At 46.1% G+C, this 27,723-nt stretch overlaps 4 protein-coding genes across 6 annotated transcripts in view; 2 read left to right on the forward strand and 2 right to left on the reverse strand.

Moving 5' to 3' along the window:
* LOC128299779 (probable lysine-specific demethylase 4B) overlaps positions 1-12,104 on the forward strand; it is a 42,927-nt gene extending 30,823 nt beyond the window's left edge. Inside the window, exons 1-5 of one of the 3 annotated variants that reach the window (XM_053035854.1) lie at positions 6,646-6,758; positions 7,373-7,505; positions 8,395-8,576; positions 8,648-8,771; positions 8,867-12,104. In XM_053035854.1, the coding sequence (XP_052891814.1) occupies positions 7,383-7,505; positions 8,395-8,576; positions 8,648-8,771; positions 8,867-11,506 (3,069 nt within the window). In that variant the 5' untranslated portion in view covers positions 6,646-6,758; positions 7,373-7,382 and the 3' untranslated portion in view covers positions 11,507-12,104. Of the gene's footprint in view, positions 1-6,645; positions 6,759-7,208; positions 7,240-7,372; positions 7,506-8,394; positions 8,577-8,647; positions 8,772-8,866 lie in introns of those variants that run through there. The other 2 variants (XM_053035853.1, XM_053035855.1) reach the window with 2 other exon arrangements.
* Positions 1,696-3,654, reverse strand: LOC128299780 (kielin/chordin-like protein). The gene is made up of 5 exons (XM_053035856.1): positions 3,341-3,654; positions 2,684-2,777; positions 2,467-2,601; positions 2,004-2,389; positions 1,696-1,916 (listed from the first exon to the last, which is right to left on the reverse strand). Exons 1-5 carry the CDS (start codon positions 3,396-3,398, stop codon positions 1,726-1,728), a joined length of 864 nt encoding a protein of 287 aa, XP_052891816.1. The 5' UTR covers positions 3,399-3,654; the 3' UTR covers positions 1,696-1,725.
* LOC128300027 (gastrula zinc finger protein XlCGF71.1-like) lies at positions 5,089-5,894 on the reverse strand. The gene is given in 4 exon segments (XM_053036108.1): positions 5,089-5,152; positions 5,154-5,360; positions 5,430-5,575; positions 5,636-5,894. Coding segments are annotated over 4 exon segments (612 nt in total). The 5' UTR covers positions 5,831-5,894.
* Positions 12,105-15,321: 3,217 nt separating the features above from the next.
* On the forward strand, positions 15,322-17,113 carry LOC128298193 (neuropeptide Y receptor type 2-like). Its single transcript, XM_053033939.1, has 6 exons — positions 15,322-15,460; positions 15,535-15,838; positions 15,904-16,400; positions 16,475-16,639; positions 16,702-16,835; positions 16,924-17,113. The coding sequence occupies exons 1-6, from the start codon at positions 15,374-15,376 to the stop codon at positions 17,006-17,008; spliced, it is 1,272 nt and encodes a 423-aa protein (XP_052889899.1). The 5' UTR covers positions 15,322-15,373; the 3' UTR covers positions 17,009-17,113.
* Positions 17,114-27,723: the final 10,610 nt, after the last annotated feature.

A 27,723-nucleotide genomic window follows, 5' to 3' on the forward strand; every position in this document is an offset into this window, starting at 1 on the left:
TGGACAGATGACCCGATGATCTCATCGCATCGATCGAAGGTACAGCACAATCGTGTTCGTGTTTTGGGACATCTTTAAAGCAACAGCGATGCAGCTACGCAAACGTTTACCTTTAAAGAAAAGGAAACAACGAGTTCTTTTTGAGCTCTAGGTTCCAACCGAAAACCCGTTTTGCTTGTTGGCAGCAAAACGATAAACAGATCAATGAATGATCCCCTCTTTGGGGATATATTCATCTCACGTACTTCAGGTAGCAGCGGGTTGAGCCTGCGGTTGACTAAATTTTGTTGAATGTTATTGTTAATCAATGGGAAGAAATGGAATTCGGCGCGGTTCTAGGTAGGAAATCCCAGATGGTTGTTGTTACTTTTCTTACTATTAATTAGAATATTTATATATACATGGCGCCGTATACTGTAAATAATCGTAAATGAAAGAACTCCCCTAGCGCCTTGGACCTCAGCGATAGCAATAGCCCTCCGGCAATTGGCTCTGTGCACTGATAAATTATTAAACGATGATAACGTGCTACTAGGATTGAATAAACTTGAAAAAACATCCGTCGACTCGGTTATTCTGGAGCTATTCTAGAGTTACTACGTTTAAGTTTACTACTTAATAGTTGCCAAACTGATCAAGAATGGAGGTTAAGTACTAGCACATGAAGTTCATCGAACCTCATCACTGAGGTGTGGGATAGTGAATAATGAATCTTTGGAGAAGAGTCATTAATATGAAACTTATGTGAGTCATTAATTAAATCTGGAATCGACTCCCAAGAATGGATAAGCTCCATGGAGGTCATAAATCTTGCATGATTCATGGGTCTTTGAATAGAGATCCAAAAGGTTCAAAGATTCATTCAGATTCATCATTCATCTGAGTCAAATTTACCCAACACAAAAATATTAGAATCATCTAGCTCGTATACCTAATTCGCGGGGGGAGGTATACCACAGTGTTGAATACTGCGTGCAAGATATTTTCCCTATTATTACAACACTGACATGCTCAACTCGTAGAGGAAATACTGAAGGTCTGGGCCAAGACATTGACGGTGGCCTATCTACTGTTCAACTGTTCCCCCCTGTGCTAGAAGGGGACCATTCGCGAGTTAGGGGTGGAATCTTTATCGAGATTATTTATCCCTCTTCTACGTAGCGAATGGTTATCAGAGGACAGCGCGCAAAATCCAGAGCTGAAGGTAAACAAGGTGAAATCTAAAACTATGAGGAACCACCTACAAACCCATTAGCACATTCCGACCTACACATGGGTGATGCACAGATATATGAGATACGCATTAGGGTGCTGACTGGCAAACCATCTAAGGAAGCTTCTGCACTCAAAACACCGAACGAAACTGAAACTAAATAGAACTTATAGAATTCCAGTACTCACATACGTCTCTGAGACATGAACCCTATTTGTGGAAGGGCAATGGATGAGCCGCTAAGAGCACTATGAATTATATAAAGACGTCACAATCATTAGACGAGGCAGACACCGGTGTCATGTTCATGTTATTAGAATGACACCAGACAACCCTACCCATAAAGTCTTTGTAGGCCATATATTACACAGTTTTAAAATTTTACTGGTGACTTTATTAGGACACAGCTTCTTCGTGAGCCAGTTAATAAGTACGTATCTCTCACTTCTTATATATTTTAAATAATGTTTGTAGCAAAAAAAAAACATAACTTATGCTAATCTACTTTCCTCTTAACAATCCGCACGCTGAATGCAATGCGCCAACGGTGGCACCGTGCATTTGCAATCGACACACTTGTTGTCGCTGGTAATGCCATCACCCTTGTTGAGCGTCAGCTTGCCGAACTTACACTGCATGTTCGGTTCCTGCACATCGGTTGGTTCCGTACGCCCGTCGACGATCGCCTCATCATTGTCGGTCGCTACAAAGGAAGAAAAAAAAAGCACACCGAGTTGGCGGGGGTTGAAATGGTTGCCCCAAATAATGATGTAACGCTACCGCTACTTACGGCACTTCCACGAGATCGGACAGCATCGATGGTTTCCGAAGTAGATCGGTATGCAACCCATCGCGATCCGACTGCCAGCGTGCAGTTCCAGCCCGCACTGTATCTCGTGGCAGTGCGTATTGTTCACGATGGTGCTGTTGTCGAAGCCCGGTTTGCAGAGGCAAGATTGGCACGGTTCATCCGACGGGTACATCCGCTGGCCCTCGTAATACAGCTTGTCCTCCAGATAGCACTGGGCGAGCTTTTGAAGCTTCTCCTTCCCGCACACGGTGTCCGACGCACAGCAACCATACTGCGTGTACTGGTGAATGCAATCGTCCGCACCCGTATCCATAAACTCGAAGCAATCTATGCTGGCACACTGGAATGTGGCCGGTACGGTGTGGCTGGAAGTTCGGAACCAAAAAAACATATAAGTAAACACAAGCCAGTAAACACAAGCGAGCATCGGGCGCGTACTTACTTCGAGCAAAAGCAGGCGGGTGAGCAAGAATTCATTTCCTGATCTGCCGGCGCTAGCTTACCACCAGCTGGATAAATTTTCCCATTGAAGTAACATTTGTTCCCGTCGCGATCTGTCAACTCCGGACATTCGTACCTGGGGGGGTGTGGAAGAATGATCACTGTACACTCAATCTAAGTTCGTTCACCTGCCGGAAACCTGCCGTGTCAGGACTTACCTTTTCGGGCAACATTGACCTTCCTCGACGATGGGTTTGCAGCCAAGCTCGCTGTAGTGTTTTGGCGGTACTGGACAGGGTTCATCGCACGCACCTGCAATACCAGGAATGGAGTTAAGGGAAGGTGACAATGCGTACAGGAATTCCGGAAGAGTTCGGTAAACCAAATCCGGAAACGTTGAATACATTAGATCCACGATTTCTGCTTCTATCTTTGCCACAATCGATAGTTAAACAAATGACACCGAGCTAAAGCGAGCTTAGCAATTCAATTAATCTCATCGCCCGGTTGATTTGTTCGCCAGCATTTGGCCGATTACAGGGAGTTAAGGTTGATTTTGGTTCAAAACATGTAAATCCATCAACCAACACGACAATGCACCGAGGCCGCATCGTCTCAATGACAAACCAAGTCGATGGCGTTTAGCGACAAGCGTTTATGTTTGGTTGGCGGCTACACAAACATCGATATGACCGCATCGAACGCATCGGTGGGCATAGCAAAACCTGTTTCCCGATGCCCCTCTGTGTACGGTTGAGGCGAGCGAGAGTGAAATTTATTTAATGAACCGAGCGTAATGGCGTACAATTTTCTCTGCTTCATTTTGTAGACCATTTAGTAAGATCTCTAGAACCTAGAATTATGCAAGTAGTTACCGTGACACGAAGCTGCGATCGCGACCACAACCAAACCACTAACAATACCGTTCCACATCTTTTCACCGGAGAAAAACTATTCACTTCCTGGTGCTGGAAATTGCGCGTCGCGTACCAACACACGTTGCACTGAACTAATGGTACGGTGGTTTTGGTGATTACGACACTAGAAAGAGGCAAAAAGAAACAAACGGCACCGCCGGTTACGCTTTCCGCTGGCTGCGTACTGACTGCGTTTTGGCGGCTCGCGGAAACTTTTATACAGCCACGACAAATTGTAGCGGTGCGCGCGCGGGATCGTGTCGCCGGGTACTCGTAGCGCAGCGAGAGAAATGGCCATCACCTTCGTGTGCGAGTGTTCGCGTGGTGCCCGTGGAGTGGGGCAGATACGTCGAAAAGAGTCTGCGAGAGACACATTTGTCATCGCGATACACACCCGCAACCCCCGTGGCACACGATCACGATCGAGTTGGGGTTTTTTTTTGTTGTTGCTGTTTGTTTGTTATGCTCGTTATGTTTGTTCCATTTTTGGATGTTGGGCACACACATTCACTGGCGTTCCACCTGGCGCATCTCCGGATATGATTTTTTCGTGGAACAGCAGGCCCCGTCGCGCTGATTGCGGTGTGAATGTGACCTTTCGTTTCCGATAATTGATTGACCGTGTATGATCGGGCAGTTCCACGTACCAGAAATTTTGGCCAGACCGGAAAACACGACAATGATGTTTGTGCGATGATATTCATTCGTCAAACCGTACTGCCACCCACAACAGCAAGCTTTTGCCAAGTGGAAGCAAAATGATGATCAGTACAAAGCGCTCGTGTACAAACTGACAATCGTATTCCCTCCGAGCTGCATTATGCAGTTTAGTGAACAGTAGCCACATGCTCACGCGTACAACAATGCTTAAGCATTGTAACCCTGATCGGCCGACGCCCTGGAACTAATTAGCTTCCACTTTAGCAGATATGCATACTCTTCAGCATGACAATGCTCTTAAGATAGATGCAGACATTTTTCGCATCCTTCACAGCACTATTACGGCCACTGCCCTACTACTACTACTACTCCTGATAGTCACCGGCACATGACCTCGAAGAGATTGCTCTCAGCGACCTTTTGCTTCCTTGAGCAATCGTGCGGATTCGCCCACACTACTCCAGACTACGCGCATAGTATATTTTTATTACGCGGCCAATAGTTAATCCGGTAGCGCAAACATGGGGAATTCCCATTCTTGACATTAGAAGTGTTTAAAAAAACTGGAGGAAGAAAAAAATATACGGCCATCATCGTAAAACCATATCTCACCCCAACAGCATGATTCAACTGCTATTTCTTAATTGTTTGTGTTCGCACACAGCCCAAGGAATTGTGTAATGCATAGCATTGAGAGGGAGCAAAATTGGTTTGCCAAAGATCAACACCGATAAAGGTGCATTAAGCGTTGCGAATTATGCTTTTCTTTTCACACACCTGTTTCCGTTCGATACGGTGCAATATTCTCACACACCTGGCTTGGCAAATTTATCGCTTTCAAAGTATTTCAACGATTGCACGGCCGAATTTCCGTTAATGCGTATAGCGGGGTAAAGCATGTGAAGGATACGTACGATGCGGCTGATAAGATAGATACTGATGTCTTCTTCTCCGATAAAGCGATGTAAACATGTTTTTAACTGTTTGGGGCGTTGTAACGCGTGTGTCGTTGGTAGGGCTCCACAATGCACGGTGTGTTTATGATTTTATTTTTCTTCCGTTACTTTTCTCTGGTTCCTGTTTCATATCTTGCTTCCGGTGCATCTTTTCAGCTTTCAAATGTACGTTCATGTGCGTCTTGAGCACATGCTTGTAGCTGAACCAACTCGCACAAATATCACATTGGAACCGGCGTTCCTTCGTGTGGGAAAGCTTGTGCAAGGTTAAGTTGTGCGACGCTTTGAAGCATTTGCTACAATCGGTACACTTGTACGGTCTGTCGCCGGTGTGCGTTCGCATATGTTTTTTCAATGCCCAGCTGGGGGAAGAGGAATAAGAGAATTTACTCTTCAAAAAATGTACATCTCGGACAAACAGTCACGCTTACCTGGTGATAAAGGACCTTGTACATTCGCTGCAAGTATATCGCTTGTCCTGTGTGTGCGTCCTCATATGAACAACCAGCGATCGTTTATGCTTGAACTTTTGGTTGCATACGTCGCATTGATGCTGGCGTTCGTCCGTATGAGTAAGCTGTAATGATAACGTGATAATAGCTCTTGCTCTACCTCACACATTCCACTAACGATTTACCTTATGTGATCGTAAGGACGTAGGATCCTTGAACGCTTTATCGCACTGATCACAACGGTACGGACAATGGTCCGTGTGTTGATGCATGTGGTATGTTAAGTTGCCCTTTTGGGCGAACGCTTTCTGGCACAGGGGACACGTATGTTTCTTTTCACCCGAATGCACCAGCATGTGCTGTTTCAAATTTTGCTGCATCGTACCACATAACGAACATTGAGACTTTTTGATGGTCTTCCCATCTTTACCGTAACGTACCTTTTCAACGGGTACATCTGCAGCATGTATATCGCCTTTAATGGGTGCACTTTCTGAGAAATTATCAACCTCATACTCATCTACAATTTCGATCAACAAAAACTCATCACCGGTACTTTTCTCAGTACCTGTTGTTTCATCAAATTGGGATTGTAGATGTTCTACCTGTGCTTCGGGTACATCTTCATTATTGTTCCACTGCTTTACGGGTATCGAAGTTTCATTTCGTCCTGCTGCTGCTACACGTGTGCCGTCGCAAGGTTGGAGTAATTGCCGTAGTTTTTGGTCCACCTCGCGGCATTGTTGCACGAATTTTTCACAAATAATGAGCTGAGAAACACAACCATCGCACGCTGTGGGACATACATCAGGAAAATCCAGCAGCTAACAAAAAAGACCGGTTAGTTTAAGTTTACCTATGCGAACGAAATGCGTACCTTAACACCGGTGCACCGATGTATTCGTTCGTACAAGGCATCTACAGAAGCGCCAGAAAAAAGAAGCGCGTCTTCGTCGAAACTGCTAAAACACAGTCGGCAAAACGATTTTCTTTCCAACGAATTCGTTCCTTTCGCTGAAACAATTGTTTCCTCCATCCTATGGGCAAAACGGTAACCAAATAGGTAAACACAGTTTGTATGCAACGCAGCATAACTGTCAGTTGGGATTTTTATTTACCAGACGTCAGACGTTTGAACCAGACGAGATAGCACCACGGTGCATGAACGAGAAAGAGAACGCCATTAAACGCGACCAACGACAAGTGTCAGATCATATTCACTCCGTGCAAAGTTTGGTGCGTTCTGCCGCAGCATAAGAACGAAAAAAGCTGTGATTTTTCGTGCAATTCAGTAATAAAAAGTGTTAAGTATGTGTTGTTTGCCATGAAGTAAGGTTTTAGTTCCGGAGTGATTCATAATTACTTCACAAAAAGTGCTGTGAAAAATGTAGGGATTTGCTGGTACCACCATCTTGTCAGAAAGAGACAAATGCCCAAAACCAATGATTTTTGTTCTTCTAAATATCCCCGTCAACTTAAATGGATAATAATCCAATAGAATGTATTGAACACGGAATAAAAGTGATTTTTATCATTGTAAAACCAGTTCCGCTAAGCTGTGAAGCTCGAAAAAACCGCGTGCATATTCAGATCTGATTCAGAATACCGTGTAGACCTGTGTTGACTGTAGGAAGAGGCAGACATGTGAAAAGGGCTTTCCCACAGGGAGGGTAGTAGAGACAGTAAAGAAAGTCACGTAGGCCACCATAGCATTTTTCGATCTAATTTACGTGCGTAAAAAATGTTCTGCATTTTCTCATGATGCAATCTGTGGTGTATGATACATTTCGTGATTATGATTCGATCCCTCTCTCACGGCATTCTTTGCTTTCCCAAAACTGTGCATTTGTAATGCACTGTACACAGCATGATAAAAATGTGAAGCATTATTACATTTTCTCTTCTTGCTTGGTTCCTTTCAGATCAGTCACAATGTCGGAAGAAACACGCGTCAAAATACAGGTTTTTCGACCAACATGGGAAGAGTTTAAGAACTTTCCAAAATACATAGAATACATAGAGTCCCAAGGTGCTCACAAAGCCGGCCTAGCAAAGGTAAGTACCGTTTTGCTGCATGATGCATGTGATCAAGGCATTAAGTGACATTTAATACCGAATTAGATACCATTTTCGTAGTAACATTAACAACTAATGTTCACTAATGTTTAACAATGCGACTGTCACTTAGCGTAAAATACCTAGCACGTTGTGTACGTTCAGTGAAAAAGGGGATAGTTTTTTGTTTACACTGTCCCGTAAACATTCGCCGCTCACAAATACACCGTAAGATAACGCAAAATAAAGCAAGTTTTGTGGATGTATACGAAAACGAATGACATTTCGACATAAAATCATTGTAAAAAGATAGAAAAATTAAGTTTTTAATTGGAATTAGACATGAAAAACGATATCAGTAACAATAGTATCCAACAAACAGCTGATTTTGACGTTTACGCATTATGACACCACTACTACTATAACTGGATTCGCCGTATGCTACTTTGTTGCCATGTGTAGGCAACATTATTCTTGAACAAAATGTGAGAAAAAAATCTTCTTATGGTTATGTATTGTAGTGTTATTTATTTTTCTATTAGATAAAAAACATGCTGATGTTATAAATGTTGGCATTAACAAGTTTTTACGTTTGTATACAATGGATTCGATGGGAATGTGTGTGTAGTAGTGCCAGAAACAGACTGCGCCGCATTTCATATGATACACGTGCATCACGTACACACTGGCAAAACATCAAACTACACGCACACTGGTAGAACATCGATGTAAACAATTCCACCGTGTGGGGGTTGGCCGTACGCAAGCAATAGTAGTATCACATACGCGTGTTGTGACCGAACGCATGAATGAAACTTATCGCATGTGGACCTTTTTATTTTACGTTTGTTTACGTCACTTTGATAACTTTTTTTCTTTTCATTTGCAGATTATTCCTCCGCCAGAATGGATTCCACGTAAAATTGGATACAATCTGGATAGTTTAGACCTTACTATCCCGGCACCAATTTGCCAGGTAGTAGCCGGAAAGCAAGGGCTTTATCAACAAATCAACATCCAAAAGAATGCCTTGACCGTGAAGCAGTTCGCTGAATTGGCTAATACAGAACGGTAAGGCTTGTTGGAATGGTAGAAACTGAAGCTACAAGTACATAACTTTTCGTCTACTATTTATTTCACAGCTATGTAACACCGAAACACTTTGACTTTGAAGATTTAGAGCGAAAGTATTGGAAAAACATAACATACGTTGCGCCCATTTATGGTGCTGATGTGTGCGGAAGCATTACCGATAAAGACTGCGATGTAAGTTGAACAACATGATAAAACAACATGATCTTGATGAATTGTTATGCACGGTATTATTAACGTTTGCTTCCCGTTTGCCTGCTTCATTTTAGATCTGGAACATTAACCGTCTCGGTACGATATTGGACTACGTGGATGAGGATTACGGAATATCGATCGATGGTGTGAATACGGCTTACCTATACTTTGGGATGTGGAAAACAACATTCGCTTGGCACACCGAAGACATGGATTTGTACTCGATCAACTATCTGCACTTTGGTGCTCCTAAAACATGGTACGCAGTGCCACCGGAACATGGGCGCAAGTTGGAAAAGCTGGCCAAAAACAGTTTCCCCGCCAGCCACAACACATGTTCCGCCTTCTTGCGCCACAAGATGACGCTCATCAGTCCACAAATACTCAAGCAACACAACATTCCATTCGATAAGATAACGCAGGAGGAGAATGAAATAATGATTACCTTTCCGTTCGGCTACCATGCCGGGTTTAATCACGGGTTTAACTGTGCCGAATCGACCAATTTTGCCATGCCACGGTGGATCGAATATGGTAAGCGTGCGGCTCAGTGCTACTGTAGCTCGGACATGGTAAAGATCCTGATGGACACGTTTGTGAAACGGTTCCAGCCGGAACGGTATGAAGCGTGGATGGATGGGACCGATTTTGGTCCGCACCCGGAAGATCCGACCTGTATCGTCGGTCCACCGCCACGCATAACCGAAGCAGGTGACGAAAAGGATGAAGGCATTGAAGAGGGAGAGCCAACACCGATGAAAAAGGGTTGCAATCCCACCGTCAGCATACGGAAAATTTCGTTCAAGGAGAAAAATCCCGACCTAGATTTAACAGATATCCAACAGAATCCGCACCTGCCGGATGATGTCAAGCAGGCGCTTAGTGGCATAACGGAGGAAGAGGAAGAATTCAATGCTGCGGAACAACCGGAAAAGCCATCGAAAACCTTCAAACTGTCGTCCTACGATCCGTTCGACGATGAGGAGGACGACGAACCCGAAACGAATCGGAAAAAATCGGGGAAAAAAAGGAAAAAAGTGGACAGTGATTATGATGACGACTGGTACTCGAGTACCCACGGTCGCACACGTGGTCGCAAAAGTATAACACCCCGAAAGCGAGAGGATACGAATGAAGAATCGAACCGGGCCACCATTCGGAGGGCACAGTTGGAAGCGAAAAAGCTGGAAAAAGAAATGAAAAAAGAACAGAGACAGAAGCAGGTGGCAGAGAAAAAAGCAGCCGCCGCTAATGAGCGCAAGCAAAGGCAAATCGAGAACGAACGGCTTAAACAGCTGCTAATCGTACGGAAGCTACAGGCGGAATATAATCGTGGTTTGGCAAGGAATCAAAAACCCGTTCCCATTATACCGGCCGACCCGTTGCGCATTAAGAGTAAAACGAACGGTGTATTTCCGGGTGGAAGAATTTGCATCCTAAAAGCACCGACCTATCGGCGATCCGTATCGGTGGACGAGGTAGATCCGCTCAGTGTGCGAGCGCGTCATTCGATGCCGTCGGTTAAAGAATCTATTAAAGCAATCACAAAATCGAACGTGCGCAAGTCACTTCCCGATCCCTTGAGCAAATCATTTCCAGATCCCATGCACAAATCATTTCAAGATCCCTTGAATAAATCATTTCCCGAGCTCATGCTAACGGACATAATGAAACGATATCCCGAAGTGGTTGTAACGCCGGCGTGCCCTGCGCGTGGTTGTGCGCCCGGCATCAATCATAAGGCAGAACTTCCGCCCACCTGTTCAATAACTCGAGTAGCGAAGCCGCGTTCGAGGAAACCGGTCTCGACATTTAGTCTATTGCGGAAAAATAGCAAACCGGACAATGGTGCTACATTACCGATGCCGGACGACACGTGTAGTACGGCCTTATCGGCAGGTACCAGTAGTGTAAGTAAAACGATTCCTGATCCTGGTAAGAAAAATTCAACTAAAAGCCCCAAGTCTACTCAGCCAGTTCCGGTAAAGATTAAACCGGTGATGTACGCAGATCCGACCAAAAAACCATCGCCCGACTTGTTCGACAATAGTAAAGATTTCTTAACAGTATTTAACCAATTTGTGACGGCCGACCAGAAGGTGTGCCCAATGCTGGTCAGCAGCACCTCACAAATAATACGACCGACGATGGGTACGGTGCAGCCCAAACATCCACCAACGGGCAGCTTCTGTACCAAAGCACTAAATACCGCCGAGGATTTAACAGTTTCTAAAAATAATGTACCCAAACAAGCGGTTGGGAATGATACAAACCAACAAACGATGGCGACCGTATTAGCCGACTCAGTACTACCGAACGGTGGCCAATCGTTGTTACCGTTGGCCAAGAACGTAACACCTTCAGTAGGCAGTAGCAAATCCAATGCTGGGAACGAATGTGCCGTTCTGTTCATCACCAATAATCACATCAACAAGAAACGCACTATACTGAAGGTACCAACACCAACAGTGAAACCGTGCACACTACCCGTGTCCGTTAAGGAACACCCTAGTTTGGAAGGGAGCGCATCATCCAAAAATTTAGTATTGCTATTTAACGAATCCGAAGGAGCAAAACTCCATCCACTCTTGCCATACAAAAATGCACCGTTGGCGGATGGTTTGCTGTCGGCAATCAATAGTTCCTCGGTGGCACAGTCGCCCAGCTTCATTGCGAAGGAACCTTTAATGCAGCGGAACAGTTCATGCAGTTAGGTTAACGCGTTACACCATTAAGCAGCTGAAAACTGACTGAAAAGGGGTTAGTTTTAGTTTTGAACATTTACCAAAAACAAAACACACGCCAGATGTAAACTGTTTATCATGTATGTATGCTTATTTTTTGTTGATGCTCTTCCTGGGGTCACATTAGCATACTAGGAACTCTTTTACGTTATAACATATTATTATTTCTATTCTGCAATACATTGTTCTTGCATTGTAGCATGGATCTTAGCATTTACATTGTGATTTATCGTGGGTACGTTCAATATCCACATATTAGACTTTAAGTTCAGTAAGCAAAACAAGCGTTCAATATTTGGAAAAAATAGCGTTAGCATATGTAATATATATGAACGTGTGTGCGTGTTAAAAAGTTAATTATTAAGCATCATTATGGTCTCAATTCGAACCTACTGAACTGCTTCAGTTAGTAAAGACGTTAGAAAAGTGTAGCGAACCGGGAAGAAGAAGTGTAGTGTCAGGCTTACTTCCTCTTTGCGTGTTGTCAGTTATGAACCTAAGCGAGTATAGGTAACAGCTATACAAATTAATTTGAAATACAATTTTAACAATATAACTAATAGATAAATGATTTCAAACAGCACAACAAACACTACAGGGGCGTTATGTACAATCTCAATAACGTTACGTATCACAAACTGATTATCTTTTCGCTTTTCAAAATGGTTTTGTTTTTTTAGCGCCCGAAATCATTTTCAGGTCATTAGTCATAATTGGCCCCAGGAACGGTTAGTCGTTAAGGACGAACTCTTCCCCATCCGTTTACTCTTTAATCGTTACAACGTTCGGCAAGTTCCCGTTTGTCCTACCGAACCGGAACGAAATCTGATCTTCACCATCAGCGTCGACACCGACGCCGGTAAGTGTTTACAGCAGGGCTTTGCGACCGAGCGCATTAAAATCCGGCCAGAAACTGTTGAGCAAAACGAGAGTTTGTTTGTTTCGGTAGTTCTTAAATTTCCTCGCCGTTGGGTTTGGTGGTGCATTGATAACCGCACAGTGTAGTGGGACGAGGATTGCGCAAAACGGAAAGTTCGTGAGTGTTTCCACTGTCGGATGTAAAATTTATTAGATGCGAACTATCTTTATTGCCACCATTAGGTTGTACGTTTGTAATAGTTCTTCACAGTTGTAGAATCGCATATTGACTACATTTTGCAGTAGAGCGTCGATTATTCCGAGCCTGAGTAACAAGCGAGCGGATTATCCGTCAGTTACAAAATGACAGCTAGTAGTTTTGTTTGACAGCGAATGACAGCTAGTGGATAGCGTTCACCTTTCATCTTCAAATATTGCACGCACAAAGCTAAAGGACCTTTTATCCGTGGAAATCGTTTAACCGCCATGCGTCCAGTACGTAGCTGCTCGTATGAACGACGTACTGCCTGTAGTTATTTTTAAATTGATGTATGTACGTGTGTCATTCGTAAAGCGCAAGGAAGTATTAATTTCCCACAAAGTAAAACATTTTTCACCATCGCCATACGGTACAACCCAACCTCTAACACATTCCCTGTTTGACCTATAAATAGTTCTTGTTTGCTTTCATCTGTTTCCACCGGACGGTGGCTGGATATTGTGGGGCGGAGGTGAGCAGAAATTATTTTATCTTGTAACCCCCAAAAAAAAACATATCCTCTTTCCCTAAAGTAAACGATTTCCAGTGTGGATAACGATGCCACGCATCAGCTCCGGTCACTGCTGCGCCTTTGGTGGTCAGTAGTGTTTTGCGCGCCGGAAGGAATGGTCACTGTAGAGCGTAACGTAACGATAACAGTGAGTGGAAAAGTGTGCTTAGGGTATAGGCAAACACATTTTTATGGTGAAATAGCTTGTGTTGTGACAAGTGGAGATCGTATCCGGCTTTGTGGCATACATTGAGTGTAGAAAAGGTTATAGAATAACAAACATTTTTTGATGAATATCTCTTTACCAAATCTGAAGTTCCAGTAGAAAATGGTTCGACCCCGACAAAAGCTCACACATTTGGGCATGTTTCAATAAAGGGGTTTTTACTTTAAACAACAGTAACTCGTGTGTTGAAAATATATCCTCACACACGTCAACCGTTCCGGGGCGCAGGTATTTTACGGATGTTTGCACTTATCGACAAAGGAGGCACCTGGTATCGGTTGTAGAATGTTCTTCTCACCTGCAATTAATTTCGCATTTGGTGGAAGCCCGTATTTTCACGAATGTGATCGTAAGCATTGCAAGATCGAAGATCCCCCGCTCACCTTCTCCTCCCGTACCTCATTCGACAGTAAATCTGTGTTTGGATCGTTTTCAATTCGAGCATCATTTAGCGCAAACATGCCTGCTCCAACTCGGCCTGTCGAACGAGTGGCGTTGATTCGGAACAAGATCGAGATGTTGTTTGCTTTAACCTTCGTTGATATATTGTCTGCCGAACGACATAATATTTCAAGCACCGCGTTTTTCTGCTCATGAATGATCACTGCTACGGTTTGTTCGTACGGCGGGTTGATAGCAGATGGTCGAACCGTGCGAGAGACGACGATTTACTTTATGATCATGTTTCGGCGGAATAGTACAGATGTTTAGGTTAACTTTAATGTACGAAATGGGAATGGATCACTAGTTAGTTCGTGTACGATGGAATACCGCAAGGAAAGTTGGCAATGGAAAAAGGGATAAAATAAGAACATTATACCTTTTCCGTAATAAAGATTAATACACACTTCTTTCATTAGTTTGGAGTTAGAACCGTAGCAAAGATTGTATCTGGTAAATAAGTTTGTTTTACTACTTATACCTCAAATATGATCGGGTCATGACCAGGCGGTCCAGTGGCATGATGATAGCGACGCCGATCTTCACACGAACCGACCAGACCAAAATCCCCTCCGAACCAATCCCCGTAGCGTAGGCATAACCACTTGAGGTTGTAAGGCCACTAAAGAAAAAATATTTTACACAAAAATCCAAACCCCAAGGTCGCGTGGATTCCGATTCCGATTCCGATGCACTTCAAGTGCGATCTGTTGTCAGGTGGCCCACATAGAATTTTCGTTTGACACTTTGGCATGTCCAGGTGTGAAACGATATTATAGATGCAAGAACGTCTACATAAGGCGGAGGTGAAGTGTGTCGCCATATATAAAAATTGGAACTGTCCAATTTATCAAACTTAACTTTCGGATAAAACTCTAGTATGGACGTTGAAACTGTATTAAGATAATCTACAAACTTCGATTTACTGTTGTCTTGGAATCTCTGAACAGGAACTAACTTCTAGACTGGCCTACCTACCATTTCTGGCTTTCTATGACTACTATTTGCCCGTAGCTAGATAGTCAGTCCTGCGTACGGAGAATTGGTCCAGATGGGTTTTTGGACCGTCACCGCTACCAATACACCACCAGGCCGACGCAGCTCCTTGCTTGCTTGGCTGAAATTAACTACCGTGCAGTGCTTTAGAATGCTTTCATATTCCAAGAAATGTCAAGCAATCTCTTTCTGGCGACCTCGAACTCGAAACGCACTGAATCATCAATTATATTGAGAATATGGTCACGAAAGTTGTACCGTTTGCCTACCGAGTTTCTCCTTGTCGCCATTGATGATCCCTTGCTACTTGATACTTTAGTAAAAACTTTGAAGTATCAAGTTCGCTATTTCAACAGGGCGCACAGATTGAAGGTGATCATGATGCGGTACGAGGCAGAGGATCATTTACTTATCCAATCAATGCGCCAAATATCACTCGATCATGAACTTGAACGTTCGAAGAAAAGTGAAGTTTTCTATATCTGGTAATTACATTCTAGACAACATTCCGTGTATTTTATCTGTAAGCTGTAAAACCCACCCATCATGAAAACTGGATTTCAATTCATTCCGGAAGGCCGGCCCCTCGTCTATATTCCCGCATCGAGATTCTTCTGGGAGGCTCCCACTGCCGTAAGTAGTATCGCACCGACTAAGCGAACAGTTGACTATAGTTTAGTATCGCTATCCATTTCTCCATTACTCAGCCCAACACATCGCTCTACAACTACCCGCTGGAACTGTGGAGCACCATACCCGAATCGGAATTGATCACGAAGCTGTGCGTGTTTATACCCATCATCGTGTTCGGTCTGCTCGGCAACGGCATTCTGCTGGAGGTTATATTTTCCAACCGTACGCTACGCACGCCGAGCCATCTGCTGATAGCGAACCTGGTAGTGACCGATTTCCTGACCCTGCTCGTGTGTCCCATCTTCTTCATGACGCACGACTTCTTCCAGAACTATCTGCTCGGACCGGTTGGATGTAAAGTCGAGGGACTTATCGAAGGTGGGATTTTTTTTTTCTTGGAGTTGAGGAACTTTAAAAAAATGTACCTTTCCTTTCGATTACAGGAGGCCTTTTGGTCACATCCGTGCTGGGTATGTGCGTCATCAGCTACGATCGCTTGTCGGCAGTCGTACTGTCTTCCGGCACACGGCTCAAAGGACGCGGTACCGCAGCTGCGATCGTGTTTTGCTGGATTATGGGATTTAGTATCGCGATGCCACTGTCCCTATATCGACACTTTAAGATACGCAACTGGAAGGATCTCGTGGAGATGTACTGCCACGAGGATCGCTCCGTGCTGGCAACGTACTGGGAGTTCCTACTGGTCATGCTCGTATGGGTTCCGCTCGGTGTAATGTTGGTGGCGTACACCCTGATCATTATTAAGCTGGATCGCTACGAACGAAATGCGCTCCGAAGGCAACATCCGATGGTGGTCCGGTACAAAAGCCGAGTAGCAAAAACCCTGTACATTGTGCTGCTGGCATTCATTGTTGTGCGCGTTCCCTTTACCATTATGGTGTTTGTGTACTACAACATCGAACCTTTCGAGCATTTTCAGGTTGGTGATTGTTGTCTAAAGGTGTAAAACTCAATGCACTAATACACTTGTTACATTCTATCTTTCTTTTTTAGTTCAGCGAAAGTTTCATTTTCGTCTGGTGGTTAGCGAAAGTTGCCTTCATCTTCCTGAACGCTGCCGTCAATCCGCTCATTTACGGTCTCACAAACAAAACCTTCAAAAAGGCACTGCGAGGATCGAAAATCTTGCAATGCCTGTGTCGTTTGTCACCAGAAGAGGTGAGGATTGGACTTTGATTAATTTACAACTCATAACTATCTATTTTTTTCTTTCCCTACAGCAAGAATCTACAACAGTTCCCAAAACTGACAAAGCTTACATTTGTTGTTGCTTAAGGAGCACAAATTCGGTAGCAATGGAACACTCATCGCAGGACGCTAAAGTTCTCCATCGAACGCGATTTTCCCGTGTCAGGTAAGTTATGATTTCTCTTAATCTAGGTGTACATATTAGGGTAATTGCCACATTATTTGCCTTAATTGTAATTGTCTCTCTATTTTAGTAAGCGGTTCCGTGCGACGTGGCTAAACTCAACGTTTAAAGGGCGACAGCCACAAAATGAAACAATTGTGGATGATAAATCTTAGTTAGGATCAGCGACGGATCAAACAGTAGGCGGTCGCCTAGGGCCTCGCAGTGTTGGGGGCCCCTACAAAATTTGTACCGATTGTGCGATTTTTGGATATTTAACAGCAGAGTTTATGTATAGCAAAAAAAATTATTAAAAAGGTAAAAAATTGTTCAAAAATATCTTTCTTGGTCAAATAAAACATTTGTTTTTATGTGATAAATTGAATGCAAAGAAGAATATCGACTTTGTGACTTAAAAGTAGAACCGAAATTGCACCAGGATTTCCGAATGTATAATACCACCAAAGCATCCACGGAATCACCTGGTACAGCAATTTGGCGCAAAAAACCCCACTAGGTACTAGGTGCTACCTCTTCCGTGGATGCTCTCCTGGTACTTTACAGTCGGAAACTGGCAGCTTTTGAAGCGATTTTGCGGTGGTTTTCGCGCCAAATTGCTGTACCAGGTGCGTCCTCTTCCGTGGATGCTCTCCTGGTACTTTACAGTCGGAAACTGGTAGCTTTTGAAGCGATTTTGTGGTGGTTTTCGCGCCAAATTGCTGTACTAGGTGCTACCTCTTCCGTGGATGCTCTCCTGGTACTTTACATTCGGAAACTGGTAGCTTTTGAAGCGATTTTGCGGTGGTTTTCGCGCCAAATTGCTGTACTAGGTGCTACCTCTTCCGTGGATGCTCTCCTGGTACTTTACAGTCGGAAACTGGTAGCTTTTGAAGCGATTTTGCGGTGGTTTTCGCGCCAAATTGCTGTACTAGGTGCTACCTCTTCCGCGGATGCGCTCCTGGTACTTTACAGTCGGAAACTGGTAGCTTTTGAAGCGATTTTGCGGTGGTTTTCGCGCCAAATTGCTGTACTAGGTGCTACCTCTTCCGTGGATGATCTCCTGGTACTTTACAGTCGGAAACTGGTAGCTTTTGAAGCGATTTTGCGGTGGTTTTCGCGCCAAATTGCTGTACTAGGTGCTACCACTTCCGTGGATGCTCTCCTGGAAATAAACTGGTAGCTTTCGAAGCGATTTTGTGGTGGTTTTCGCGCAACTTCGCGCGCAACCGCCATCTTGTCCGCCATCTGGTACGCCATCTTTCGCGCCATCTTGTCCGCCATCTTGTCCTCCATAATGTTCGCCATCTTGTCCGCCATCTTGTCCACCATCTTGTCCGCCATCTTGTCCGCCATCTTGTCCACCATCTTGTCCGCCATCTTGTCCACCATCTTGTCCGCCATCTTGTCAGCCATTTTGTCCACCATCTTGTCCGCCATCTTGTCCACCATCTTGTCAGCCATTTTGTCCACCATCTTGTCCGCCATAATGTCCGCCATCTTGTCCGCCATCTTGTCCACCATTTTGTCCGCCATCTTGTCCGCCATACTGTCCGCCATATTGTCCGCCATGTTGTCCGCCTTATTGTCCGCCATCTTGTCCGCCATACTGTCCGCCATCTTGTCCGCCATATTGTCCGCCATCTTGTCCACCATCTTGTCCGCCATCTTGTCAGCCATTTTGTCCACCATCTTGTCCGCCATCTTGACCGCCATCTTGTCCACCATTTTGTCCGCCATACTGTCCGCCATCTTGTCCGCCATCTTGTCCGCCATCTTGTCCACCATCTTGTCCGCCATCTTGTCCGCCATCTTGTCCGCCATCTTGTCCGCCATAATGTCCGCCATCTTGTCCACCATTTTGTCCGCCATCTTGTCCGCCATACTGTCCGCCATATTGTCCGCCATGTTGTCCGCCTTATTGTCCGCCATCTTGTCCGCCATACTGTCCGCCATCTTGTCCGCCATATTGTCCGCCATCTTGTCCACCATCTTGTCCGCCATCTTGTCAGCCATTTTGTCCACCATCTTGTCCGCCATCTTGACCGCCATCTTGTCCACCATTTTGTCCGCCATACTGTCCGCCATCTTGTCCGCCATCTTGTCCGCCATCTTGTCCACCATCTTGTCCGCCATCTTGTCCGCCATCTTGTCCACCATTTTGCCCGCCATCTTGTCCGCCATCTTGTCAGCCATCTTGTCCACCATTTTGTCCGCCATCTTGTCCGCCATACTGTCCGCCATATTGTCCGCCATATTGTCAGCCATTTTGACCACCATCTTGTCCGCCATCTTGTCCGCCATATGGTCCGCCATCTTGGCCACCATCTTGTCCGCCATATTGTTCGCCATATTGTTCGCCATCTTGTCCGCCATCTTGTCCACCATCTTGTCCGCCATCTTGTCCGCCATATTGTCCGCCATATTGTTCGCCATATTGTTCGCCATATTGTCCGCCATCTTTTCCGCCATGTTGACCGCCATCTTGTCCGCCATCTTGTCCGCCATCTTGTCCACCATTTTGCCCGCCATCTTGTCCGCCATCTTGTCCGCCATCTTGTCCGCCATATGGTCCGCCATATTGTCCGCCATATTGTTCGCCATATTGTCCGCCATCTTTACCGCCATCTTGTCCGCCATCTTGTCCACCATTTTGTCCGCCATCTTGTCCGCCATACTGTCCGCCATCTTGTCCGCCATCTTGTCCGCCATCTTGTCCACCATCTTGTCCGCCATATTGTCAGCCATTTTGACCACCATCTTGTCCGCCATCTTGTCCGCCATCTTGTCCGCCATCTTGTCAACCATCTTGTCCGCCATATTGTTCGCCATATTGTCCGCCATCTTGTCCACCATCTTGTCCGCCATCTTGTCCGCCATATTGTTCGCCATATTGTTCGCCATATTGTCCGCCATCTTTTCCGCCATCTTTTCCGCCATCTTGTCCGCCATCTTGTCCGCCATCTTGTCCACCATTTTGTCCGCCATCTTGTCCGCCATACTGTCCGCCATCTTGTCCGCCATCTTGTCCACCATCTTGTCCGCCATATTGTCAGCCATTTTGACCACCATCTTGTCCGCCATCTTGTCCGCCATCTTGTCCGCCATCTTGTCCGCCATATTGTTCGCCATATTGTCCGCCATCTTGTCCACCATCTTGTCCGCCATCTTGTCCGCCATCTTGTCCGCCATATTGTCCGCCATATTGTTCGCCATATTGTCCGCCATCTTTTCCGCCATCTTGTCCGCCATCTTGTCCGCCATCTTGTCCGCCATATTATCCGCCATCTTGTCCGCCATATTGTCCGCCATCTTGTCCGCCATCTTGTCCGCCATATTATCCGCCATCTTGTCCGCCATATTGTCCGCCATCTTGACCGCCATCTTGTCCACCATTTTGTCCGCCATCTTGTCCGCCATATTGTCCACCATCTTGTCCGCCATCTTGTCCACCATCTTGTCCGCCATCTTGTCCGCCATCTTGTCCGCCTTCTTGGCCGCCATCTTGTGCACCATCTTGTCCGCCATCTTGCGCGCCATGGTTGTATGGAGGGGGTAGGAAGGGGGAGGGGGAAGGAAGATGTCACCTCGTGAAGTACATGTTCTCCTGGTATCGGAAATCTGAAAACAGCTGGTTTGTATGGAAAGCAAGTGTTTAAGCATTGCATACCTTTCGGCGTATTGCATTGCAAGTTGATTGCATACCTTCCGGCGCAGTACCAGGAGCTACCTCTTCCGTGGATGCTCTCCTGGTACTTTACATTCGGAAACTGGTAGCTTTTGAAGCGATTTTGCGGTGGTTTTCGCGCCAAATTGCTGTACTAGGTGCTACCTCTTCCGTGGATGCTCTCCTGGTACTTTACAGTCGGAAACTGGTAGCTTTTGAAGCGATTTTGCGGTGGTTTTCGCGCCAAATTGCTGTACTAGGTGCTACCTCTTCCGTGGATGCTCTCCTGGTACTTTACAGTCGGAAACTGGCAGCTTTTGAAACGATTTTGCGGTGGTTTTCGCGCCAAATTGCTGTACTAGGTGCTACCTCTTCCGTGGATGCTCTCCTGGTACTTTGCCTGGTACTTTACAGTCGGAAACTGGTAGCTTTTGAAGCGATTTTGCGGTGGTTTTCGCGCCAAATTGCTGTACTAGGTGCTACCTCTTCCGTGGATGATCTCCTGATACTTTACAGTCGGAAACTGGTAGCTTTTGAAGCGATTTTGCGGTGGTTTTCGCGCCAAATTGCTGTACTAGGTGCTACCTCTTCCGTGGATGATCTCCTGGTACTTTACAGTCGGAAACTGGTAGCTTTTGAAGCGATTTTGCGGTGGTTTTCGCGCCAAATTGCTGTACTAGGTGCTACCTCTTCCGCGGATGCTCTCCTGGTACTTTACAGTCGGAAACTGGTAGCTTTTGAAGCGATTTTGCGGTGGTTTTCGCGCCAAATTGCTGTACTAGGTGCTACCTCTTCCGTGGATGCTCTCCTGGTACTTTACAGTCGGAAACTGGTAGCTTTTGAAGCGATTTTGCGGTGGTTTTCGCGCCAAATTGCTGTACTAGGTGCTACCTCTTCCGTGGATGCTCTCCTGGTACTTTACAGTCGGAAACTGGTAGCTTTTGAAGCGATTTTGCGGTGGTTTTCGCGCCAAATTGCTGTACTAGGTGCTACCTCTTCCGTGGATGCTCTCCTGGTACTTTACAGTCGGAAACTGGTAGCTTTTGAAGCGATTTTGCGGTGGTTTTCGCGCCAAATTGCTGTACCAGGTGCGTCCTCTTCCGTGGATGCTCTCCTGGTACTTTACAGTCGGAAACTGGTAGCTTTTGAAGCGATTTTGCGGTGGTTTTCGCGCCAAATTGCTGTACTAGGTGCTACCTCTTCCGTGGATGCTCTCCTGGTACTTTACAGTCGGAAACTGGTAGCTTTTGAAGCGATTTTGCGGTGGTTTTCGCGCCAAATTGCTGTACTAGGTGCTACCTCTTCCGCGGATGCGCTCCTGGTACTTTACAGTCGGAAACTGGTAGCTTTTGAAGCAGTTTTTCGGTGGTTTTCGCGCCAAATTGCTGTACTAGGTGCTACCTCTTCCGTGGATGCTCTCCTGGTACTTTACAGTCGGAAACTGGTAGCTTTTGAAGCGATTTTGCGGTGGTTTTCGCGCCAAATTGCTGTACTAGGTGCTACCTCTTCCGTGGATGCTCTCCTGGTACTTTACAGTCGGAAACTGGTAGCTTTTGAAGCGATTTTGCGGTGGTTTTCGCGCCAAATTGCTGTACTAGGTGCTACCTCTTCCGTGGATGCTCTCCTGGTACTTTACAGTCGGAAACTGGTAGCTTTTGAAGCGATTTTGCGGTGGTTTTCGCGCCAAATTGCTGTACTAGGTGCTACCTCTTCCGTGGATGCTCTCCTGGTACTTTACAGTCGGAAACTGGCAGCTTTTGAAGCGATTTTGCGGTGGTTTTCGCGCCAAATTGCTGTACTAGGTGCTACCTCTTCCGTGGATGCTCTCCTGGTACTTTACAGTCGGAAACTGGTAGCTTTTGAAGCGATTTTGCGGTGGTTTTCGCGCCAAATTGCTGTACTAGGTGCTACCTCTTCCGTGGATGCTCTCCTGGTACTTTACAGTCGGAAACTGGTAGCTTTTGAAGCGATTTTGCGGTGGTTTTCGCGCCAAATTGCTGTACTAGGTGCTACCTCTTCCGTGGATGCTCTCCTGGTACTTTACAGTCGGAAACTGGCAGCTTTTGAAACGATTTTGCGGTGGTTTTCGCGCCAAATTGCTGTACTAGGTGCTACCTCTTCCGTGGATGCTCTCCTGGTACTTTGCCTGGTACTTTACAGTCGGAAACTGGTAGCTTTTGAAGCGATTTTGCGGTGGTTTTCGCGCCAAATTGCTGTACTAGGTGCTACCTCTTCCGTGGATGCTCTCCTGGTACTTTACATTCGGAAACTGGTAGCTTTTGAAGCGATTTTGCGGTGGTTTTCGCGCCAAATTGCTGTACTAGGTGCTACCTCTTCCGTGGATGCTCTCCTAGTACTTTACAGTCGGAAACTGGTAGCTTTTGAAGCGATTTTGCGGTGGTTTTCGCGCCAAATTGCTGTACTAGGTGCTACCTCTTCCGTGGATGCTCTCCTGGTACTTTACATTCGGAAACTGGTAGCTTTTGAAGCGATTTTGCGGTGGTTTTCGCGCCAAATTGCTGTACTAGGTGCTACCTCTTCCGTGGATGCTCTCCTGGTACTTTACAGTCGGAAACTGGTAATTTTCAAAGCAGTTTTTCGGTGGTTTTCGCGCCAAATTGCTGTACCACGTGCTACCTCTTCCGTGGATGCTCTCCTGGTACTTTACAGTTGGAAACTGGTAGCTTTTGAAGCGATTTTGCGGTGGTTTTCGCGCCAAATTGCTGTACTAGGTGCTACCTCTTCCGTGGATGCTCTCCTGGTACTTTACAGTCGGAAACTGGTAATTTTCAAAGCAGTTTTTCGGTGGTTTTCGCGCCAAATTGCTGTACTAGGTGCTACCTCTTCCGTGGATGCTCTCCTGGTACTTTACAGTCGGAAACTGGTAGCTTTTGAAGCGATTTTGCGGTGGTTTTCGCGCCAAATTGCTGTACTAGGTGCTACCTCTTCCGTGGATGCTCTCCTGGTACTTTACAGTCGGAAACTGGTAGCTTTTGAAGCGATTTTGCGGTGGTTTTCGCGCCAAATTGCTGTACCAGGTGCGTCCTCTTCCGTGGATGCTCTCCTGGTACTTTACAGTAGGAAACTGGTAGCTTTTGAAGCGATTTTGCGGTGGTTTTCGCGCCAAATTGCTGTACTAGGTGCTACCTCTTCCGTGGATGCTCTCCTGGTACTTTACAGTCGGAAACTGGTAGCTTTTGAAGCGATTTTGCGGTGGTTTTCGCGCCAAATTGCTGTACTAGGTGCTACCTCTTCCGTGGATGCTCTCCTGGTACTTTACAGTCGGAAACCGGTAGCTTTTGAAGCGATTTTGCGGTGGTTTTCGCGCCAAATTGCTGTACTAGGTGCTACCTCTTCCGTGGATGCTCTCCTGGTACTTTACAGTCGGAAACTGGTAGCTTTTGAAGCGATTTTGCGGTGGTTTTCGCGTTAAATTGCTGTACCAGGTGCGTCCTCTTCCGTGGATGCTCTCCTGGTACTTTACAGTCGGAAACTGGTAGCTTTTGAAGCGATTTTGCGGTGGTTTTCGCGCCAAATTGCTGTACCAGGTACTACCTCTTCCGTTGATGCTCTCCTAGTACTTTACAGTCGGAAACTGGTAGCTTTTGAAGCGATTTTGCGGTGGTTTTCGCGCCAAATTGCTGTACTAGGTGCTACCTCTTCCGTGGATGCTCTCCTGGTACTTTACAGTCGGAAACTGGTAGCTTTTGAAGCGATTTTGCGGTGGTTTTCGCGCCAAATTGCTGTACTAGGTGCTACCTCTTCCGTGGATGATCTCCTGGTACTTTACAGTCGGAAACTGGTAGCTTTTGAAGCGATTTTGCGGTGGTTTTCGCGCCAAATTGCTGTACTAGGTGCTACCTCTTCCGTGGATGCTCTCCTGGTACTTTACAGTCGGAAACTGGTAGCTTTTGAAGCGATTTTGCGGTGGCTTTCGCGCCAAATTGCTGTACTAGGTGCTACCTCTTCCGTGGATGCTCTCCTGGTACTTTACAGTCGGAAACTGGTAGCTTTTGAAGCGATTTTGCGGTGGTTTTCGCGCCAAATTGCTGTACTAGGTGCTACCTCTTCCGTGGATGCTCTCCTGGTACTTTACAGTCGGAAACTGGTAGCTTTTGAAGCGATTTTGCGGTGGTTTTCGCGCCAAATTGCTGTACTAGGTGCTACCTCTTCCGCGGATGCTCTCCTGGTACTTTACAGTCAGAAACTGGTAGCTTTTGAAGCGATTTTGTGGTGGTTTTCGCGCCAAATTGCTGTACTAGGTGCTACCTCTTCCGTGGATGCTCTCCTGGTACTTTACAGTCAGAAACTGGTAGCTTTTGAAGCGATTTTGTGGTGGTTTTCGCGCCAAATTGCTGTACTAGGTGCTACCTCTTCCGTGGATGCTCTCCTGGTACTTTACAGTCGGAAACTGGTAGCTTTTGAAGCGATTTTGCGGTGGTTTTCGCGCCAAATTGCTGTACTAGGTGCTACCTCTTCCGTGGATGCTCTCCTGGTACTTTACAGTCGGAAACTGGCAGCTTTTGAAACGATTTTGCGGTGGTTTTCGCGCCAAATTGCTGTACTAGGTGCTACCTCTTCCGTGGATGCTCTCCTGGTACTTTGCCTGGTACTTTACAGTCGGAAACTGGTAGCTTTTGAAGCGATTTTGCGGTGGTTTTCGCGCCAAATTGCTGTACCTGGTGCTACCTCTTCCGTGGATGCGCTCCTGGTACTTTACAGTCGGAAACTGGTAGCTTTTGAAGCGATTTTGCGGTGGTTTTCGCGCCAAATTGCTGTACTAGGTGCTACCTCTTCCGTGGATGCTCTCCTGGTACTTTACAGTCGGAAACTGGTAGCTTTTGAAGCGATTTTGCAGTGGTTTTCGCGCCAAATTGCTGTACTAGGTGCTACCTCTTCCGTGGATGCTCTCCTGGTACTTTACATTCAGAAACTGGTAGCTTTTGAAGCGATTTTGCGGTGGTTTTCGCGCCAAATTGCTGTACTAGGTGCTACCTCTTCCGTGGATGATCTCCTGGTACTTTACAGTCGGAAACTGGTAGCTTTTGAAGCGATTTTGCGGTGGTTTTCGCGCCAAATTGCTGTACTAGGTGCTACCTCTTCCGTGGATGCTCTCCTGGTACTTTACAGGCGGAAACTGGTAGCTTTTGAAGCGATTTTGCGGTGGTTTTCGCGCCAAATTGCTGTACTAGGTGCTACGTCTTCCGTGGATGCTCTCCTGGTACTTTACTTTCGGAAACTGGTAGCTTTTGAAGCGATTTTGCGGTGGTTTTCGCGCCAAATTGCTGTACTAGGTGCTACCTCTTCCGTGGATGCTCTCCTGGTACTTTACAGTCGGAAACTGGTAGCTTTTGAAGCGATTTTGCGGTGGTTTTCGCGCCAAATTGCTGTACTAGGTGCTACCTCTTCCGTGGATGCTCTCCTGGTACTTTACAGTCGGAAACTGGCAGCTTTTGAAGCGATTTTGCGGTGGTTTTCGCGTTTAATTGCTGTACCAGGTGCGTCCTCTTCCGTGGATGCTCTCCTGGTACTTCACAGTCGGAAACTGGTAGCTTTTGAAGCGATTTTGCGGTGGTTTTCGCGCCAAATTGCTGTACTAGGTGCTACCTCTTCCGTGGATGCTCTCCTGGTACTTTACAGTCGGAAACTGGTAGCTTTTGAAGCGATTTTGCGGTGGTTTTCGCGCCAAATTGCTGTACTAGGTGCTACCTCTTCCGCGGATGCGCTCCTGGTACTTTACAGTCGGAAACTGGTAGCTTTTGAAGCAGTTTTTCGGTGGTTTTCGCGCCAAATTGCTGTACTAGGTGCTACCTCTTCCGTGGATGCTCTCCTGGTACTTTACAGTCGGAAACTGGTAGCTTTTGAAGCGATTTTGCGGTGGTTTTCGCGCCAAATTGCTGTACTAGGTGCTACCTCTTCCGTGGATGCTCTCCTGGTACTTTACAGTCGGAAACTGGTAGCTTTTGAAGCGATTTTGCGGTGGTTTTCGCGCCAAATTGCTGTACTAGGTGCTACCTCTTCCGTGGATGCTCTCCTGGTACTTTACAGTCGGAAACTGGTAGCTTTTGAAGCGATTTTGCGGTGGTTTTCGCGCCAAATTGCTGTACTAGGTGCTACCTCTTCCGTGGATGCTCTCCTGGTACTTTACAGTCGGAAACTGGCAGCTTTTGAAGCGATTTTGCGGTGGTTTTCGCGCCAAATTGCTGTACTAGGTGCTACCTCTTCCGTGGATGCTCTCCTGGTACTTTACAGTCGGAAACTGGTAGCTTTTGAAGCGATTTTGCGGTGGTTTTCGCGCCAAATTGCTGTACTAGGTGCTACCTCTTCCGTGGATGCTCTCCTGGTACTTTACAGTCGGAAACTGGTAGCTTTTGAAGCGATTTTGCGGTGGTTTTCGCGCCAAATTGCTGTACTAGGTGCTACCTCTTCCGTGGATGCTCTCCTGGTACTTTGCCTGGTACTTTACAGTCGGAAACTGGTAGCTTTTGAAGCGATTTTGCGGTGGTTTTCGCGCCAAATTGCTGTACTAGGTGCTACCTCTTCCGTGGATGCTCTCCTGGTACTTTACATTCGGAAACTGGTAGCTTTTGAAGCGATTTTGCGGTGGTTTTCGCGCCAAATTGCTGTACTAGGTGCTACCTCTTCCGTGGATGCTCTCCTAGTACTTTACAGTCGGAAACTGGTAGCTTTTGAAGCGATTTTGCGGTGGTTTTCGCGCCAAATTGCTGTACTAGGTGCTACCTCTTCCGTGGATGCTCTCCTGGTACTTTACAGTCGGAAACTGGTAGCTTTTGAAGCGATTTTGCGGTGGTTTTCGCGCCAAATTGCTGTACTAGGTGCTACCTCTTCCGTGGATGCTCTCCTGGTACTTTACATTCGGAAACTGGTAGCTTTTGAAGCGATTTTGCGGTGGTTTTCGCGCCAAATTGCTGTACTAGGTGCTACCTCTTCCGTGGATGCTCTCCTGGTACTTTACAGTCGGAAACTGGTAATTTTCAAAGCAGTTTTTCGGTGGTTTTCGCGCCAAATTGCTGTACCACGTGCTACCTCTTCCGTGGATGCTCTCCTGGTACTTTACAGTTGGAAACTGGTAGCTTTTGAAGCGATTTTGCGGTGGTTTTCGCGCCAAATTGCTGTACTAGGTGCTACCTCTTCCGTGGATGCTCTCCTGGTACTTTACAGTCGGAAACTGGTAATTTTCAAAGCAGTTTTTCGGTGGTTTTCGCG

Source organism: Anopheles moucheti, chromosome 2 (genome assembly GCF_943734755.1).
Source record: "Anopheles moucheti chromosome 2, idAnoMoucSN_F20_07, whole genome shotgun sequence".
Lineage (NCBI taxonomy): Eukaryota > Metazoa > Arthropoda > Insecta > Diptera > Culicidae > Anopheles > Anopheles moucheti.

Coding starts and splice junctions, on each gene's coding strand:
- LOC128299780 (XM_053035856.1), bottom strand. CDS start 3,398: ATGTGGAACGGTATTGTTAGTGGTTTGGTTGTGGTCGCGATCGCAGCT. Junction 2,602..2,683: donor GGTCAATGTTGCCCGAAAAG/GTAAGTCCTGAC, acceptor ACACCCCCCCAG/GTACGAATGTCCGGAGTTGA. Junction 1,917..2,003: donor TCCGATCTCGTGGAAGTGCC/GTAAGTAGCGGT, acceptor CTTCCTTTGTAG/CGACCGACAATGATGAGGCG.
- LOC128298193 (XM_053033939.1), top strand. CDS start 15,374: ATGAAAACTGGATTTCAATTCATTCCGGAAGGCCGGCCCCTCGTCTAT. Junction 15,461..15,534: donor TCTGGGAGGCTCCCACTGCC/GTAAGTAGTATC, acceptor TCCATTACTCAG/CCCAACACATCGCTCTACAA. Junction 16,401..16,474: donor AACCTTTCGAGCATTTTCAG/GTTGGTGATTGT, acceptor TTTCTTTTTTAG/TTCAGCGAAAGTTTCATTTT.